Consider the following 19,803-nt stretch of genomic DNA (forward strand, 5'->3'; position numbering starts at 1 on the left):
AGCCATAAAAAAGGATGAGTTCATGTCCTTTGCAGGGACATGGATGAAGCTGGAAACCATCATTCCCAGCAAACTATCAAAAGGACAGAAAACCAAACACTGCATATTCTCACTCATAGGTGGGAATTGATCAATGAGAATACTTGGACACAGGACAGGGAACATCACACACCAGGGCCTGTTGGAGGGTGGGGGACTGGGGGAGGGATAGCATTAGGAGATAGACCTAATATAAATGATGAGTTGATGGGTGCAGCAAACCAACATGACACATGTATACCTATGTATCAAACCTGCACGTTGTACACGTGTACCCTAGAACTTAAAGTATAATAATAAGAAGAAAAGAATCTGAAATAAAATTGTCTTTTTATTATATGCAAAAAAAAAAAAAAGAGAGAGAGAGAGACTTGATGTTTAGGGTGGTTCTCCTCCCCTTGGGTTTTCTGACCTTCACCTGGTGATCCAGGTTCCTGAGGCCACAGCCACAGTCTGTTTGTTTTGCAGTGTTTAGCCCTCCAGGCCCAAATCACAGCTCTCACCAAGCAAAATGAACAGCACGTCAAGGAACTAGAGAAGAACAAGTCCCAGATGTCTGGGGTTGAAGCTGCTGCATCTGACCCCTCGGAGAAGGTGAGCTGGTATTTCAAAGGAGAAGCAAGCCATTTATATCAAGCATTCAGAAAGAACATGGCCAGTATGTTGTGTTAGTAGCTCTTTTTCTAACTTTAGTGATGTTTTATTTGTCTGATGACTTTAAAATGAACCAGATTTGGTGTTTGCTTGTGTTTGAGATGGAGTCTCACTTTTTCGCCAGGCTAAAGTGCAGTGGTGCAATCTTGGCTCACTGCAACCTCCGCCTCCCAGGTTCAAGCGATTCTCCTGCTGCAGCCTACTGAGTAGCTGGGACTACAGGCATGCGCCACCACACCTAGCTAATTTTTGTATTTTTAGTAGAGATGGGGTTTCACCATGTTGGCCAGGATGGTCTCGATCTCTTGACCTTGTGATCTGCCTGCCTCAGCCTCCCAGAGTGCTGGGATTACAGGCGTGAGCCACCGTGTACGGCCCAGACTTGGTTTCTTGAGTTTAAGGAGCTTACAGTCTGGTGGGGAAAACAAATACATACTTATATATTAAGTGGCAAACCCAAAAGAACCCTATTTTTCTGAGGTTTTGACAGGTATAGGAAGGGCCTCTAACCACAGGAGAGAATGGGGCTTGGGGAGTGTGCCCAGCATCCACTGGCCTCTGACCCTTAGAGCCTATGGCAGCTCCTAGTGGTGCTCACAGTGGGAGGGGGACATTAAGCAATGGTCTTTAAGCAGTCCTGGGCACACAGACCACAGCCTGCCTGCGCTTGATAGGTAACTCTCATGACTAGCCCTTCTGTCAAAATGCTGCTCATTATTTAATATCATCCTCTCCACAGTGACAGCCTTTAGTGTCTCTGCTTATGACCAGCGGTATCCCAGTGTAGAGATCTAAGATGGCTTCATTTTGGCCTTCCAAACACCTCTCTGGGATTTAATGCATCCTTTAGTGACTTGATTTTGGCAGCATGTGTTTTGATGTTCACACAGGTCAAGAAGATCATGAACCAGGTGTTCCAGTCCTTACGGAGAGAGTTTGAGCTGGAGGAATCTTACAATGGCAGGACCATTCTGGGAACCATCATGAATACGATCAAGGTGCAGCCAGCCAGCTGTCGATTGTTTCATCGGAATGGGCGTTTTGTTGCTTAAGTACTTGCTAAGGGATCATGAATAAAATAATTGTTCAAGGCAGACACAGTGGCTCATGCTTGCAATCCCAGCACTTTGGGAGGCAAAGGTGGGAGGACTGCTTGAGGCCAGGAACTCGAGACCAGGTTGGGCAACATAATGAGACTTTGTCTCTACTAAAATTAAAAAATTAGCTGGGTATGGTGGCATGTGCCTGTAGTCCCAGCTACTTGGGAGGCTGAGGCTGGAGGATCACTTGAGCCCAGAAGTTCAAGGCTACAGTGAGCCATGATTACCCCCAACTGCACTTCAGCCTGGATAACAGAGCAAGACCCTGTCTCCAAAGGAAAAAAAAAGAAAATTATTCAGGACTGTTCCTCAGTAATTAGGATTCCTGGAGTGAGTTGACAGATACAGTCAGCCTCTTTTAACAGGAAAGAAGCGAAATCATTTAAACTAGATGACCAGTAGTGTTAATAAGAATTAGTAGTGGCTACTGTGTTCCTTTCAGTGATCATCTCCTCCTTGGCTTTTGAACAGATGGTGACTCTTCAGCTGTTAAACCAACAGGAGCAAAAGAAGGAAGAGAGCAGCAGTGAAGAAGAAGAAGAAAAAGCAGAAGAGCAGCCACGGAGACCTTCCCAGGAGCAGTCAGCCTCAGCCAGTTCTGGGCAGCCTCGAGCACCCCTGAATAGGGAGAGGCCAGAATCCCCCGTGGTGCCTTCAGAGCAGGTGGTCAAGGAAGCTGTCCCGTTGCCTCCTCAGGCCCTCACCACTTCTGAGGATGATGTACACAGAAGGAAAGGGGACTCAGAAGCAGAGGCACTCTCAGAAATAAAAGATGGTTCCCTTCCACCCGAACTGTCTTGCATCCCGTCCCACAGAGTTCTGGGGCCCCCGACTTCAATTCCACCTGAGCCCCCAGGCCCTGGAACCATGGACTCTGAGTGTGAGGAGTCACTTGCTCCCAGCCCAATGGCAGCTAAGCCCAACAACCCACCAGGAAAGGTCTGTGTCAGGGAAGTAGCACCAGATGGCCCACTACAAGAAAGCTCCACAAGACTGTCCCTGACTTCAGACCCCGAGAAGGGGGACCCACTGGCCTTAGGGCCTGAAAGCCCAGGAGAGCCTCAGCCTCCCCAGCTCAAGAAAGATGATGTCACTAGCTCCACCGGTCCCCACGAGGAGCTGTTGAGCACAGAGGCAGGTTCCACAGTTGCAGGAGCAGCCCTCAGACCCAGCCATCATTCCCAGCATTCCAGGTATGTTCCTCTGAGCACTGCTTCAGGGACAGCGAGGCTGTCTGTGGTGAGGAGTGTCTCTGTTTTTTCCAGGGCTGGCAACTCATCCCTCAGAGACTAACTTACTGATATCTTCATTCATTAGTTGATGTATTAATTCAGCAACACCTACCACGTAGAAGGCTCTGTGGTAGGCACTATGATAATGTGGTGGGCACTGCGATAGTGTGGCGGGCGCTGCGGTAGTGTGGCGGGCGCTGCGGTAGTGTGGCGGGCGCTGCGGTAGTGTGGCAGGTGCTGTGGTAGTGCGGCGGGCGCTGCAGTAGTGTGGTAGGCAAGGCAGGTTTGGTTCTTGAGTTTAAGGAGTGACAGTCAAGTGGAGAAAACAAACAAATACATACTTATATATTATAAAAGTATGGTAAGTCCTTTTAAAAAAGAAATAGGGCACTATTCTAAAGGAGTTGTTCCACTTTTGATAGGGTGGTTAGGGAAGGATTCTGAGAAGGTCACATTGAAAAGATGACTCTGGCTGTAGGTTCTGAAGGGGGCCACTGTAGGGTGTGGGAAGAGATGGTGGCAGCAGAGGTGGGAGGAATTCCTGGGCAGTCACCAATGCTGTTGAATCCTTACCCAAGGGCCGTGACCCTTGTAGGTGGTGGGCACTGTGACCTGGAGCAGGAACAGTAACATTTTCTATGACTTGATTCTCCTTCAGTCTCTCTGGGGATGAAGAGGATGAACTGTCTAAAGGGGCAGCTCTGAAAGCTCTGAGGCCCAAAGCACAGCCTGAGGAGGAGGATGAAGACGAGGTGGTAAGGAAATTCCAGGCACTGTCAAGTCCTCACACAGCCACCTGGGGGCTCTTCCCCACTGGCTCTGAGAAGAGAAATGGAGCCTGTTGGTGGCCCACTCCCTGGGCTCTGTGTGCAGGGCCCTGTGGGAGCAGGCTTGGGGCTGGGCTGGGAGGGTGCAGCTCTGTGAGCAGATTAGGGGACAGTCACATACCACTTTACTTTTGAGAAAGAATCATAGTCTCTGTCCATGCAGGAATTTGTTCCCTGAGAGCAAGAAAGCTGAGCTGCTTAGTCCCATATTGGAATGCTGAAGCCTTAGGTTTCCCCAAATCTGCTGGGATATTATTTATATTTTAGAATTGGAAAGGACTTTGAAGATCATCTTGCCTGGCATCCTTTTTCATAGATAAAGAACCTGAGGCTCAAAAGGATGATTTACCCAAAGCCACAGAGTGAGTTAATGGCAAAGCTAGGACTAACCCCCAGGCTCCTTTAAAGACCGCCTGTTCCTGAGCATTTTCCACTTAGCCTGCTTTCCTCTTGCCTTGTTTTGTTGTCACAATATCCCTGGGCACAAAATGGGTTCAGTATTAATAGCGTAGCTTCATTTAACAGAGAACAAGAGTGAAGGCCAGGAGAGGAGGGCACTGATAGGGACTGAATTAGAACCCCACTTCTCGCATCTGCAGTTCCCTACTGTGCTAGGTTACAACCGTTCTGGCTGTCCCTAAGCCATTTTGACGGCTCTGAAATGCATATAGAGAACACAGGTGGGCTTCAGGCTCAGTCCATCCAAAGGACAGAAATATGAGAGTGAATGGGGCAAATTTTGTCCCCTCATGTATCAGCCAGAGTGGATTTTGCCTTTTGCCAAAACCTTGAGCAGAGAGCAGTGATAGATCTGGACTCCAGCTTGTGTGTACCAGAGCCCTTCCCTCTTGCCTGTGTTCCTTTGGGGAATGTACCAGTTCCTTCCATTAGCCTTTCTTCCCAAGAGTTAAATTTTCATTTGAGAATCCAGAATACCAATTCTGCCCTAAAACAAAAGGAAAAAAGGGGGGAAAACCCAACTGAGTATATTCTAAGTGACTACCCTAAATATAGTTGGAAGCTTTTGATTAGCAAGTATATTATTGGTATTAGTACCAATACTGTCAAGTTAACATGTATTTCTTGGGTACTCTGAAAACGACTTCACAAATGTTCTCATTTAATCTTCTACCAATCCAATGAGTTAGGTACTTTTATCCCATTTTATAGATCAGAGGGCTGAGGCTCAGGAAGATTAAATAATTTAACTAAGCTTATATAGCTAGTAAATGTGGAGCCAGAACTTGAGTCAGGATGAAACAGAAGCTGTGAGCCACACTTGAAAATCCTGTACTGTCAGAGTTAGAGATCACTTCATTGATGTCCGGAGAGAAGTACGAGGTCTGGTTAATTGGTAGTGACATGGGAATTGCCCAGAGACTTGTGTACACATCATACTGCCTTCCCTTTTGCCTGGCCCTGTGAAGATGGATCCTGGTTGGCAGTAGCTCACCAGAGCAGACAATGCCTTAGTAGAGACTATTCGGTTCGTGCCTGTCTCTAGCGTCAATCCCTTCTAGCCGGGTAGGTCCTGTTCCCTTGCCAATCCAGAGGAGAAAGGTCAGGAGCTCAAGTTGTGAAAAGAGTGGGTCTCTTATGGCCCATCAGTCCCTTTCACCCCCACTACCTTAGCTGGGAGGAGCGAGGGTGGTGCCAGTCAGGCTAGAGGTGTGGGGGGCTGTGGCTCCGTGTTCTTCACCTCTTAGGATTCTCCAGTTGGCCAAGCCTCCACATTCAACTCTTTTTCAAATGATGGGATCACACCCAGAGCCAGTCAGGCCACTTTAGGCCACAACAACAGTGTGTTTTCATATGTGGTTGTCTTCTTCCCAACCTCCCTACTTCCCACTTCCTTTTGCTCTCTCAGGGCTGCTTTGCTTCTGTTTCTTTCTCCTGTTCCAGTGTTTCCTCTTTGACCCTTCTTTCTTCACACAAAATATGTAAGTTACTGCATGAGAGGAAAACCTGTCAAATCAATACATGTGCTTCACAAATAAATGACGAGATCAGCCAAACAAAGTTCGTCTTTTGTCTCTGTTGAAAAGATTGCCTCCCTTCTCTGCCTGCTTGTCTCAGCTTTATCTGAAAGCCTAGGTTTGCTGGCCTCAGAGTTGGCCCTGTCAGTACAACCTCCTTTCTGACCCAGAGCTGGGAACAGAAGTTGGATTGCTTCCACTCACAGGTGGAAAGTTGAGTGGTGCACGGACAAGTGAGGACTGACTGCTCTTTCCTGTTTTATCAGAGCATGAAGGGACGCCCACCCCCAACACCCCTTTTTGGAGATGATGATGATGACGATGACATTGACTGGCTGGGATGAAGACCCAGGAAACTGGTGCAAAGATTTCTCTGCAACCCTTCCCTAAGCATGATTTTGCACAGCCAGCCCTGGGTCTAGGTGAGCCACAGGGTGAGGTCAAGGTGAGCATTCTGGGAACAATAGTTTGGGCTCAGACAGTGGCTTGGCCACCGTCTGAGCCCCACCCCCGCCAGACCTGGTGAAGAGGATCATAACCATATTCAAAAACACTGGGTTTTCAGCAGCAAGTTGGAAGAAGGACTGGTAGGTTCCCCTCCAGCCAGTCACCTGTAAGAGTCTTGTCCTCTGCCAGACTTTTAAATCTCTTCATTAACTCTCAGACTGACCTGGGAGCCCTCCTTTACCTGAATCCAGTGCTCAACTGTGCCCCGGCAACAAGTCAAGTCACGTGGGTTGAGGTCTTCCTGGTAGAACCAAGGGAGATTACACCATCTAAATCCCGGTGCAGTTAACAGCCTGGCCTATAGTCCTGGGACATGTATCTTCTTCTCTGCCTTAAATCTGATACAAGAGGTCAATGACTATTTGAAAATAAAGCTAAAATAAATGTCTATAATGAAACTTGACTCAAGCCCTTGGAGAGAAATTGAGTTTGGTTCCAAGGGCTGTCTGTGCTCCTTTATGGGAATCTAAGGGTAGGAATCTTACAGATCTGGGTCAGTTAACGTGCACAGAACGTTGTGGCATATTTACTCCCTTTGTTACCTAACCCTGGAACTTTTAGGCTTTCAAAGAAAGTCACCACTGTAGTCCTAGCCCATCCCTGGGGCATGATGGTTCTCTTGGCTCCTGCAGGCTTAGTCCTGCAGTCTAGGAAGCCATGCAGAGAAGGTGGGAGGGTCCCTTCTTTCCATTGTTCATGGCACCTGAGGGATTCTTCACTTTGAGGGCAGCTTCCATTCCCTTAGAACTCATGGGACCAGGACTAATGCAGAGAAGAGTAGTGAGAAAATATTTGTGGTCATTTTCTTGATTCCAGGATCTTCCAAAGATCATGCAGTCTTTTAAAAAATAGAATAATTTTAATAAAAATGTTCCTTGATTTTAAATGTTTACAAGATAAGACTCAAAATTCCACTTCATCTGGCCTGGCATCATCCTTGCAGGCTTTGGATGTCTCTCAGGTACGGGTCTAGGGGGCAGTGAGAACTAATTATTTCTTTGTTGCTTAACAAAAGGTAGTGCTGTTTGGCACTTTATACAGACTGGCTTATCTCCAGCAACCACTGCAGAAGACAGTGTTATCACCATTTTAGAGAGAAAACTGAGACTTAGGGAGGTAAAGTAATTTGCCCAAAGTTACATAGCTAGGAAGCCTCAGCACAAGAATTCAAATCCTGGCCATCTGATTCCAGAGCCTGGGCTGTTGGCCAGCACAGCAGCATTCCCTGCCTGACTGTCACTGGTTGGGGGAAGGGGCAGTGATGCTTTTAGTAACACAGGCTTCTGGGCTCCACCTCAGATCTTCTGAAACAGAATTTCCACCATTAATGGTAAAATAGAAAGAGCATGATCTGCGTTCACATCCCTGTTCCACTGGGTGCTGTGTGGTGTTAGCCAAGTTACTTACCCTTTCAGCCTTGGCCCCCTCATCTGACTTAATGAAGAAATGGACTTGGGGTCAGGCTGCCTGGCTCTGAATCCCAGCTCTGCCACTTATTAACTAGTGACTTTACTTAACTTCTCTGTGCCTGAGCTTCTCATTTCTAAGATGAGGACAGAAATAGTTTCTGCCTTGTCATGAAGATTAAATGAGTTAATTTTTACAAAGTGCTTAGAAGACTGCCTAACAAAGAATAAGCACTATATAGATATTTGTTTGTTTTTGAGTCAGTCTTACTCTGTCACCCAGACTGGAGTGCAGTGGCGCCATCTCGGCTCACTGCAAGCTCCGCCTCCCGGGTTTACGCCATTCTCCTGCCTCAGCCTCCCGAGTAGCTGGGATTACAGGCGCCCACCACCATGCCCGGCTAATTTTTTGTATTTTTAGTAGAGACAGGGTTTCACCGTGTTAGCCAGGTTGGTCTCAATCTCCTGACCTTGTGATCCGCCCACCTCTGCCTCCCAAAGTGCTGGGATTACAGGCATGAGCCACCACACCCGGCCAGATATTTGTTAAATTAAAAAAAATTTTTAATTAGGAATTTAGGAAAAACATCACCTTTTGTGACTGGGCTCTGAAGAGTGAAGCAATGGACTGCCTACTAGGTCTACCCATATAATCACTGTTTCTAAAGCATATATATATATATATATATATATATATATATGCTTTCTTATTGTATATTAACTAGTGGCTATTATATTTGCTTCTGCCCACAGGTAGAGAAGATGCTAAATAATTGTGCCAACACAGGTGTTTATAGTCCGTGTGACAGTTACTTTTCTTATAGCATGTACTCAATTAATACTTGTTATATGAATGAAGAATGACTTGCCTCAGTTGGCATTCTGGGGTGTCTACCTGGGTGCAGCATTTCAGGGCTGGGTTTCCCTGAGCAGAGTTGTCTTTGTAGCAGGTGGATGGACTCTGTTCTCAGACAGGCTTATAAAGAGCACTACCAGCTCTATTAGCCCCACTCACCCTCTGTTATAAGGGTTCAGGTGCTTTCTGTTGGAATGAGGAGAACAGAACAGTCATAGACTATTTAAAAATATATATTTACTAAAATGTATTTGTTTTTAATTCCCAAAGCTTACAACCATCTTTTCATCTGTGAGGTATTTAGTATACAGCAGTGATTTTTCTCTTTCCTTTTTTATAAAGCGAAGAGGTTCAACTATCCAGAGAGTCCCATCTAACTTAAAAAATGTAATGGCTTTGGTTGGATTGCATCTTCAGTCAGTACCTGCCATGGCTTAATCAATATTTTAAGTGAATGAATCATGTTTCCCCACCAGATCATTACGAGTAAGCAGTAAGTAATAAATAGAGAACATTAAGTACTGAACATTATTAGATACAGTTTTTTGTTTTGCATAGAGGAAAGATGAGGATAAAGAAGGGCATTAAGGCCATGAAGAGCTTCCCAGACACGCACGGCCATCAGATGATCTTCTTCCTGCAGGCAGTGCCTTCTGGTGGAAGGAGCTCAGTCTATCAGAGAATAAACCAGGAGCCTGAGAGCAGTCCTGTGTCTCTGTCTTTAATCAGCTGTCACTTATTCTCCCCCCAAGAAAGGGAAGTAGGTCTCAGCAGTTGCTGCCATCCATCATGAATAAAATGAAATCATTTCATTAAAATTTTTTTTGTATGAATGTGCAAAATTGCCAACTAGGAGTTCAATGGGAAAAATAAAAAAAGTTTGTCAACATGATCCATAGAAGAGATGATCTTCATGTGTTCCAAAGGCAGAAAGGTGAGAAAAAAGACCTAGCTTGGTCTCTGTCCCTCAAAGACAGAAGAGGTCAGGAAGTCCAATGGGCGATGCTCCTGTAGATAAGGCACAAAGCAGGAGAGCTGAGGGTGTCCAGGTTCCATGCCCTGCATCACCAAGAACCCTTCTCCCTGGCTTGAAATCTTTGGAAATTCCTGGTTTGCAGAAATGCATTGTCATGGGCTCAATAACCCTGCCACCCCTGTTCTCTCCATTCTCCCTTTGGTCACAGCAGCCATCTTAAGACATAAGACCAGGCCTGGGCCCTATGCAGGCTAGCTGAGAAGGAAGGTTGATACAATGGCCTCCAAACTCCAGGGAGCAAGTGCTGGCTTTAGCTCAAAGTTTCCAGGGGCTGGGAATAAGGTGGAGGAATAGCCATCAGAAGAAAGGGCAGTTGGAAGTATAGTGTCTGGAAGAGGGGTCTCCGTGTCCCTCCAGCCTCAGTGCCTGCACATTCCTCACCAGCTAAGCTGTGCTGAGAAGTGGGTAAGCTAGGTAGTAGCCCACAGCAGAGCCCAGGACCACACCAAGGAAAATCCAGGTGTTGTAGGACATTACGGCCAGCATGATGAAGTAGCCGATGACCACCTGGATAACATGGATTAGAGACTGGCCAAAGTGACACAAATACCACCTAGATAAAAAGGAGAAGCAAGTTAATCCTGGTAATGAGCTGGTAATGAGGAAGCTGGGAGTTGATATCAGGGAGTAGAAAGCTGTTGAGTTATGTGACCTGATTATTTATAACTTGTATGCTTAACCCAGGAGAGATTTCTTTCTGCCCCCCCCACCCCCACCCCCAGAAAAAACTCAAGAGATTTCTTTTTAAAGAGACATATCTTCACTACATTTGGTGCCGAGCTTCCTGGCATCCTAGACAAAGGGGAAAATGAAAGTATCTATAATCTGTCTTTCTGATAAGGAATAAGAGAAAATCATCAGTAAGGCATATTTTCCCCCTGAATCTACTTTGGGAGGCAGTATGACAATGGAAAGAAAAAGCATGGACTTAGGTGACATATCAGTTCCTAGTCCTGCCACTTACTAAAAGTGGCCTAGACAGATGTCTTAACCTCTCTGAACTCAAGATTCCTTATCAGTAAAACAGGAATGAGAATACCTCCCTTGCAGTACAGTTGTGAAGATCTGAGACACCCATGTAGGTGGCTAGTGATGCAGTGGGCAGGCTTATTAAGCACAGGTGAGGCTGGGGCTGGACAGAGGGCAGAACAGGGACCCTAAATGGTTGCCTGATTTGAGTGGGAAGGGAGGAGAGGAGAACTTGTCTTCTCCTCCCACCAAGTGGGATACATTGCTTCAGGACAGTTGCAGATCCCCTCCTGGATATGGGAGCCTACTGACCCATGGAACTGGTGAGATTTGGGGGAGGGTGGGTGGCCACCCCAGTTGCTAGATAGGGGCCTGCATCTGAAGATCACAGTTCCCTAAAGAAAGCCTTCTGAGCCTTTCAAGTGGCTGTTCACAGAGAGTGCTTTGGCCTGGGCATCAGGAGACATAAGCTCTAGTTGACTTGGCTATTTATAACCACTTGTTGGCGAGTCCTGGTCCTTCCCTGGGCCTCGCTGTCCCCTCTGTGAAGTGGGGCTAATGCTGTCCAGGCCAGCCTGTCTCTCAGGGTGAAGGTGAGGCCTCTGCCTGTACCTGTAGTGGGTTCTGCCAACAGGGGATGAATCTGAGCCTGCAGAGTCTCCGTCTGTCTCTGCGATGGTCTGCTGGCTGATGGAGGTGGGCAGGTTCACCAGCACCTGGTGGAGCAGCTTGGCTTTGCCAACCTTGATGCCTTCATACAGTACAGCCAGGAACAGGAGCACCAACACCGAAAGGGCCATGCCTGTCAAAGGAGGGCAGAGTTGTGGAGACCTGGCCAGGCCAGCACTGTTTCCCTTCCAGCACCTCCACCCGTTCATGGAATCCACTCCATCCACCTCTCTCTTGCATCTTCTTCCCCACCCTTGCTGAGCTCTGAACTTCTTCACTGTCTTCACCAGACCTTTCTTAGCAGGATTGGCCTACTGGAGTGTGGCTTTGAGATAAGGAAGAGAAGCCGCCTGAAAAAGCCAGGGGCTGAGACTGAAGAAGCCATGTACCATCACCTCAGCCACTCCCCTGGCAGGCTGCACAAATCTGTTGTGACTTCTTGTTAAGGGATGAGTACTGCAAGGTCCTGTTTATATGTAAGTAGGCAAAAAACGTCTGGAAGGAAAGATAAACAGCACAAGAGTAATAGTTATCTCAGCAAAGTAGGATACGGATGGTTTTTATATTCTTGCCTAACTTTCTAAGGTTTCTTTTATATATATTACTTTTATAATAGGGGAAAAACCCAATAAATTATTTTACAGAAAATATCAAGTGCTTATTAGAGCTGCTGTGTAAAATATAACTGTTAATTACTACTTTTGTTTCACTAAGAGGGATAATAAGCGGTCCAGCTAAAGTATTTTACTGGACTCTGCAACATAATGAGAGATATATATCCTGTTTCTGCCCTGGTTTCCTGGCACACGACTTCTAGAGCCCTTGGAAACTCTGAAGTGGTGTCTTTTTATATGCTAATGAGATGACTGATGGCTGAGGCTCCTGGATGGGCTCTGGATGGGGGCTGGTTGCCAGGGGAGCCAACCTTGTGCTTGGAGGTTGGCACTTTCAGCCCACTTCCTACCTCTGGAAGGAGAGAGGGACTGAAGGTTGAATTGATCACCAGTGGCCAATGAGGTCATCAATCATGCCTCTATATGAAGACTCCACAGAAACCCAAAAGAATGCAGTTAGAAGGAATAAGTTGTTGTATTCAACAGTACAGTAGGGAAATTATACTTAACCATAATTTATTGTATATTTCAAAATAGAATTGTAATGTTTCCAACACAAAGATAAATGTTTGAGGTGATAAACACCCCAGTTACCCTGATTTGATCATTGCATACTGTATATAGGTATCAAAATATCCCATGTACCCCAAAACATGTACAACTATTATATATGAATAATTTCTTTAAAAGGACAGGATTTGAAAAGCTTCCAGCTGCTGAACACATGGGGGTAGCTGGAAGGTGGCAAGCCCAGGGAGGGCCTGGAGGCTCTGAACCCCTTCCTACGTGCCTTGTTCCATGCATCTTTTCCTCCCAGCTATTCATTGTACTTTTTATTTTTTTCGAGATGGAGTCTTGCTCTGTTGCCCAGGCTGGAGTGCAGTGGTGCAATCTTGGCTCACTGCAACCTCTGCCTCCTGGGTTCAAACAATTCTCTTGCCTCAGCCTCCCAAGTAGCTGGGATTACAGGCACCCCCCACCACGCCTGGCTAATTTTTTTGTATTTTTAGTAGAGACGGGGTTTCACCATGTTGGTCAGGCTGGTCTTGAACTCCTAACCTCAGGTGATCCACTCGCCTTGGTCTCCCAAAGTGCTGGGATTACAGGCATGAGCCACCGTACCTGGCCCATTTGTACTCTTTTTAAGTGTTCCCTTGAGTGTTGTGAACCATTCTAGCAAATAATTGACCCCAATGAAGGCATTATGGGAACCCCGATCGATGTATAGTCAGTTGGCCAGAAGTACGGGAGACAAGCTGGGACTTGCGATTGGTGCCTGAAGCAGGGGGCAGCCTTGTGGGACTGTGCCCTTAACCTGTGGGATCCGCACTAACTCTGGTTAGTGTCAGATTTGAACTGAGTTGTAGGACACTCAGCTGGTATCAGAAAATTGGTCACTGAGGGAAAGCCTACACATCTGGTCACAGAAGTGTGTTGAGTGTAAGAAAAGGAAAAACAGTCGGGGTTTTTTTCCCAAAGGCCCCCAGGAGGAAATCATCTGATAGATGCAGGATTTTAAAATATAAAATTATAGGTAATTTCATGTACATGGTGAAACTTCAAACAGTGCAAAAAAGAATACAGTGAAAATTCAGGCCAGGTGTGGTAGCTCATATCTGTAATCCCAGCACTTTGGGAGGTCAAAGCGGGTAGATCACTTGAGGTCAGGAGTTTGAGACCAGCCTGGCCAACATGGTGAAACCCCGTCCCTACTGAAAATACAAAAATATTAGCTGGGCATTGTGGTGCATGCCTGTAGTCCTAGCTACTCGGGAGGCTGAGGCAAGAGAATTGCTTGAACCTGGGAGGTAGAGGTTGCAGTGAGCCAAGATCGCGCCACTGCATGCCAGCCCTGGCAACAGAGACTCCATTTAAAAAAAAAAGAAAAATCAGTTTTTTTCCCACCCCAATCTCCCTTCACCCCAATTCTCTTCCTCAGAGCAACCTCTGTTACTCAATGTATATATCAGCCTCTGTTTGTCCAAATGACAGCATCCCATCTACACATACTCCTTTGCATTTGACTTTATCATCCAGTTTTACCTCAGTTCACACAGATTTACCTTTTCCCCAGTGGCTTCATCGTATCTGTGATAGATCATATTTTCCAAAGACAGCCACTCCAATATATCCAATCCCACATCCCCTTCTTACGATGTCAACATTCCTGCCATCAAGCGGTGGGGTCCATGTTTGTTCCCTCTCCTTTAGCCTAGGAAGACCTTCGTGACTGCTTCAGCCAAAGAAGGCAGAAGTAATGCTATCTGATTTCCAAGGCTAGGTCTTGAAAATGCCACATAACTTCTACCTTGTTCTCTTGCAACACTCGATCTTGAAATCTAGCCACTCTGCCACGAGGAAGCCCAAGCCATAGGAGATGCCACACATAGGTGTTCAGCCAACAACTCCAGCTGAGGTCCTAGCTAACAACCAGTATCAGTCACTTGGCATGAGAGTGAGGAACTCTTCCAAATGACCCTACTTCCAGCCACTGTCTGACTATACTGCATGAGACCTTCAGTGAGGACCACTCAGCTGGGTCCAGTCAACTCCTAGCACCTTGAGAGAGAATGATAAAATGACTTGTTTTAAGCCACTGTTTATTTAGCAATAGATAACAAGAAATGGTAGCCCATTGTAGGGATGACCATACTTTATTTAATCTGCACCTGCAATAACGGGCATTTGGGCTGTTTCCAGTCTATTTTTAAGATGCAGTTATTTAACTTGAAAAAGAACTTCTTCATGAATTAGTGACAAACTCTGCCTTTTCAAATCAAAGGAATATTCTTCTCTTTCAAATTGGTGTCTCATCTCCAGCAGCTGCTGTGGACTTCTGAACTGGTGCAGAACAATGAACGCTGGATAAGGAAGGTGCCAAGTGGCACCCGGAAGCCTTGATCTAGTTGTGGCTCTGATGCATACTTACTGTGTGACCCTGCATGAGTCTTTCTTCCTGTCTCTGGGCTTTAGTTTCTTCCCCTGTAACAGAAAAGCTGCCTCCCTGCCTCTCTCGGCCTTTGTGAGGATCAGTAAGATAATGGAGCCCTTTGCGATCTGAAAGGGAGTGGTTGCAAATGGAATTATAAATGTGAAGTTCCTGCTCAGTGTTTATGCCAGAGGAATCAGCCTCACTTAAATGCCCACCAAGAATCAAGAGAACCCGGATTTTCCCTTGCCTAGTGCTACAAGGCTTTCCAAGCTACAAGTTTGAGCTCCCCAATTCTTACCAGCAGGACTGTGGACACTCCAGAAATCAAACAGAAGCACCACCGTATCTGAGAAGATGAAATGCATCTGAAAGAGAAGGGAATCGGCATCATGGGGCGCAGGGCAGTGGAAGTCATGGTCCTTAATGCTCTCCAGCGCCTCCTCTGGGAGTCCAGAAAAATGGAGTCTCTGGAAGTGCCAAAAGGGCCAGCAGAAGTCATCAGGGCCAACTGAGGCCATAAAGAGCTGAGACTTGCCCAGGAGGGTCAGCAGCAGAGCTATAATTGAGCTGGCTCTGCTCCATATGAGAATAGAGGTATGGGAGTGCCCATCCTCACTGGGCCAACTGGCTCGGGATGTGACAGTGTCCTCAGACTATGTGGGGATGTCCCCTCCATGCCTTCCAAGTGCAACTGCCTCTTCTTACCCCCCTGGGGCCCTAGCCATTCTGCTGCAGCTCTGGGACAGGCTCCCGTGTGATGGGAACCTAGAGTTCTCTTTGTCCTGCGGAGTCTAGACAGATCCCACAGTGTTTATCGTCAAGGGGCCCAGAGGCAGCTGTCTTCACTGTACTCCACATCTGTCCACTCATTCACTATACATTTGCTGAGCCCAGTTCGTGTGCCCGGCATTTTGGAGGCAGATTAATGTATCTGACCCTGGTGAGTTCACAGCCTTACAGGAAAGACTGCAGGTAAAAGCAGTGACCATGCAGTGCCTGTCAGATGCCTTTTCAAAGGGTGCTTGATCCACGCTGTGTTCAGGGTGGCATCAAGGGCTTTTTCTACATCATCTCATTTCATTGTCACAACGGTCCTCTGTGTGACAGGGACAGTTAGGCCCATTTTACAGGAAGGAAAGCTAGGGAAACTAGCCTTAGAGAAGTAATTTGCTGGTGGTCCCAAAGCTAGTAAGTTGGCAGAGCTGGGATTCAAACCTGAGTCTAGCTGGATTCCAGAGCCCTGGGCATTCCAGGACACGGTGCTTCCTCCCAGTCTCCAAGAGAGGAGGGTACGGTGGGAGCTGGATGGTGAATTTAGACGCTCACACCAGGCCTAATGACTGTTTGGAAAGATGAGGACCCAACAGATCTATCAGTTAGTTCACCCTCTCAGGGAAGGGAAGGCCGCCTCTGGTCCCCAGGTAAGCCCTTCTCAGCCAGCACAAGCAGTTCAGCAAACACTGTCAGCGTTACCCAGTTAAGGAGATCCTGGCTGAGTTGTAATCAGCTCGTGGAAGCCTTTGCCTTCTGAGACAATGGCCAAATATTAGAATCCTTGAATGTCAGCACTAGATAGAAGTATCCTCAGAGTTTTTAGTCCCATAGCTTTCAACTTTTTTTGCCAGGGAACACTAGCCAATTTAAATCTTTCTTGTAATTCTGTGATATAAAACATGGGGCTCAGGATGAAGAGGGGAGAGAAATCTAAGCTCTGCTGAAACTCAGTTTGAAAAATGCTGATTTGGCCCAACTTCAGTCCCTCTCCATCGCCTCTCATTTCCAGATGAGGGAAATGAATACAGAGAGAGAAAGGGATTTGCCTGACTTCCTTAGAAGCATGATTACTCTCAGTTTGTGTTCAAGGGAGGAAGATATGAACCCACTGAGACTGGGTTCTTGTGAAGGCTGTGGAGGCCACCAGTTCTTACAGAAAAGGAGTTCCGGTAGAGGCAAACGTCGGTGGGGGGTGGAAGGATAGGCAGATTTGATTAGCTGCCATTTTGTCAGGAAGCTGTGCCATGTGGGTGTCCCGTAGCCTCCTGGAAACCATTCTGCTTGCAGATGACAGCCCTAAACCACAGGCCTTGCATGTTCTAGTCGTCTCCAATCCTCCCCCTCTCAATATTTAGGACCAAAGGAGATAGTAAATAATAGTAGACTGAGTCTAGGATTTGGAACAAAACAGATTTGTTAGCCAGAGCCTCTCTCTGGTCTCAGTTCCCTCTGAGGGGAGCTGGGGGAAAACTCTGCAAAGCCATCCACACAAAGTGACACAGTAAGGGCTCAATAACCCCAGTGCCTTTTTTTCCCCATACATGTCAAAGCTGGAGGGGTGTTTCTCAGAAGTGTTCCATGGGAGAAGCACAGGATACTGGGGAAAATGCATTCTATGGTCAAGGGAGTTTGGGAGAGACTGGAATTGGACAAAAGGTTTAACAGCTTTCTGCACTGCCAGAAGCCTGTACTTCTGAAAGCCTGTAACTCTCTCCTCCCTTTTTTCTTGCTGAGAGTCCCCTGGGAGAGAATCTCATAGACTATCCTCTAGGAAGTACTAATCTAGAGCAACCGTCTTTTTTCATACTTGGGAAGGAAATGACACTAATTATTCTGTGCCAGGCACTCTTCTTAAAATGTTATATGTCTTCATAGGTGGGAATTGAACAATGAGATCACTTGGACACAGGAAGAGGAACATCACACACCGGGGCCTATTGTGGGGAGGAGAGAGGGGGGAGAGATAGCATTAGGAGATATACCTAATGTAAATGACGAGTTAATGGGTGCAGCACACCAACATGGCACATGTATACATATGTAACAAACCTGCACGTTGTGCACATGTACCCTAGAACTTAAAGTATAATAAAAAAAGTTATATGTCTTAACTCACTTAATTTCAAGGCGGGGGATGATTATTCTTAGCTCCATTTCATAGATGAGAATACTAAGGCAGAGAGAAGTTAGGTAGCTTGCCAAGTTGCTAGCTAGAATTTTGCCTGGGTGGGCTGGCTTCAGATTCTGTGCTCCTAACTGCTCTCAATGCAGCTTCTCAGGGCAGCACCAGAAGTCCAAGGGGCAGTTGTGACATGCCCAGGGTCACACTGTGAGTTGGTGGTAGCATCAGGACTGGATCCTGGGTCTTCTTACCAGGCCCTCATTTGGCAAGAGGAAAACAGATGCTACAACGCAGAGAAGAGCCCACTTTCTTGTGCAATACTAGACAGAGATGAGGGCTGTGCTGTCTTTTGGTTGTTTTAACATTTCAGGAAGATATGCAAACAGCAGAAGAAGCTGATATGGCCACTTTGGAACAAAATGTGGGAAGAAATTGGGGAGGGGAAGGAATGTATGAGAAAAAGCCTCTGTGCAATTAGGATAATCATGCTTAGCCCCCCAAGGATCTTCAGCCAGTAGCTGGCCCGTATTTCCTGAGAAAGGTGAAGAGTACACCTTAAATAAAGGAAACAAACAAGGACCAGTCTGGGGATGGGAGAGTAAGACCAGAGCCCAGGGATAACAGTGGTAAAACAGGATGAAAAGGCAAAGAGGATAGGGTGGGAGGGAGGACACTGGAGTGGATCACAGGTGTGGATGACGATGCTGTTATAGCCATATCCGCAGAGGCAGAGTCAGTCCCGGGTGAATCACTGGGAAACCACAGGCCAGTCATGAGCTCCACACACACTGGCAAGTGGCTTAGTGTAGAGGGATAGCAGCAGCTGCTTAGACTCCAGGGCCTTATTAAAAGTGCAGATTCCTGGGCCTTCTCAGGCCCCTAATCAGAGTCCAGGGGCACAGCCACAGGAGGCAGGGAAGACATAGATATTAACCAGCCCTCTTGAGGAGATTCTGAGGCTCAGTTCACTTGGTTGCAGTTTGAACAGAGGCAGCAAGGCTAGTGGTTAGGGACACGGTTTCTAAAGCTGCACTGCCTGGATCTGCCTCCCAGCTCTGCCAGGAACCAGTTGCGTGGCCTTGAGCTGCAGACACACAGAAAGCCCCCTGTGGACCCCAGTCTCCTCGTCTGTAAGATGAGGATAGGACTCTAGGAACCCTTTCCTTTGGTTTGGCCTCACTTTCACAGGCTCCCATCTTGAGCTCTATCTACTCTTTTCCTGAAACCTTGTAAAAGAAAAATGTGCTAGCCTGGGCAACATGGCAAAACCCGGTCTCTACAAAAAATACAAAAATTAGTTGGGCGTGGTGGCATGTGCCTGTAGTCCCAGCTACTTGGGAGGTGCTGAGGTGGGAGGATCACTTGAGCCCAGGAGGTGGAGGCTGCAGTGAGCCAAGATCATGCCACTGCACTGCAGCCTGGGTAATAGAACAAGACTGTGTCTCAAAAAAACAAAAAACAAAAAAACAAAACAAAACAAAAAAAACAGTGAGTGTGCCTCTGTTTCCAGGTTGGACAGGGCACCACATCTATGCATCTCCTCTCAGATTTGGACACTGCAGCTTTGGGTTTGGTAGAGACCTGGGACTAACCTGGCTGTTCTACTCCCTACACACAGCTAACATGCCTTTCAGTGCCAAAAGGGGTCTGACTTGTGTCACCAACCCCTGCCTGCGCCTACCCAGGGACTGGGCTCACTGGAGATGGTGGAGCTGCAGGACAGAGAAAGAAATGTGAAAGCATCTGATTGAAGAGAACAGCCACACAGCTCCGTGTCTCCTGAGGGCCTGCATGTGCCTGCACCGTGTTCACCTTCCATTTTTTAATGCCTCACTCCCTGTGACATCTCTGCAGGTGCCTACTATTATCAACCTCTTTAAATTAACAAGGAAGGCACAGAAAGGCCCACTTATCTCGCCACGGTCACTCAGCAATCAGGTGCCCAGAGCCAGAGATCTTTCTGGAAAGCCTGTACTGGTTCTCAAACCTTAGTGTACAACAAGTACTGTGGGTGTTTCTGGGACACGTGTTTGTGGGGGTCACACTTTGAGAAATCATAGGAACCATGATGGTCTCCTGTCAACCAACAG

The 19,803-nt window shown here is 46.9% G+C and overlaps 2 protein-coding genes across 6 annotated transcripts in view; one reads left to right on the top strand and one right to left on the bottom strand.

Moving 5' to 3' along the window:
• Positions 1–6,738, top strand: part of FKBP15 (FK506 binding protein 15, 133kDa) — a 106,760-nt gene extending 100,022 nt beyond the window's left edge. Inside the window, exons 28-32 of the mRNA XM_011950116.1 lie at positions 508–633; positions 1,584–1,691; positions 2,265–2,986; positions 3,684–3,780; positions 6,095–6,738. Of these exons, the coding sequence (XP_011805506.1) occupies positions 508–633; positions 1,584–1,691; positions 2,265–2,986; positions 3,684–3,780; positions 6,095–6,172 (1,131 nt within the window). The 3' untranslated portion in view covers positions 6,173–6,738. The remainder of the gene's footprint in view (positions 1–507; positions 634–1,583; positions 1,692–2,264; positions 2,987–3,683; positions 3,781–6,094) is intronic.
• Positions 6,739–8,812: 2,074 nt separating this feature from the next.
• The window catches only part of SLC31A2 (solute carrier family 31 (copper transporter), member 2), a 13,371-nt gene continuing 2,380 nt past the window's right edge, over positions 8,813–19,803 (bottom strand). Inside the window, exons 2-5 of one of the 5 annotated variants that reach the window (XM_011950114.1) lie at positions 15,116–15,182; positions 14,815–14,867; positions 11,215–11,404; positions 8,818–10,186 (exon numbers count right to left, since the gene is read on the bottom strand). In XM_011950114.1, coding sequence (XP_011805504.1) covers positions 10,018–10,186; positions 11,215–11,402 — 357 coding nt within the window. In that variant the 5' untranslated portion in view covers positions 11,403–11,404; positions 14,815–14,867; positions 15,116–15,182 and the 3' untranslated portion in view covers positions 8,818–10,017. Of the gene's footprint in view, positions 10,187–11,214; positions 13,008–13,598; positions 13,806–14,814; positions 14,868–15,115; positions 15,183–19,803 lie in introns of those variants that run through there. The other 4 variants (XM_011950112.1, XM_011950111.1, XM_011950113.1 and 1 more) reach the window with 4 other exon arrangements.

Source organism: Colobus angolensis, unplaced genomic scaffold (assembly GCF_000951035.1).
Source record: "Colobus angolensis palliatus isolate OR3802 unplaced genomic scaffold, Cang.pa_1.0 Scaffold301, whole genome shotgun sequence".
Lineage (NCBI taxonomy): Eukaryota > Metazoa > Chordata > Mammalia > Primates > Cercopithecidae > Colobus > Colobus angolensis.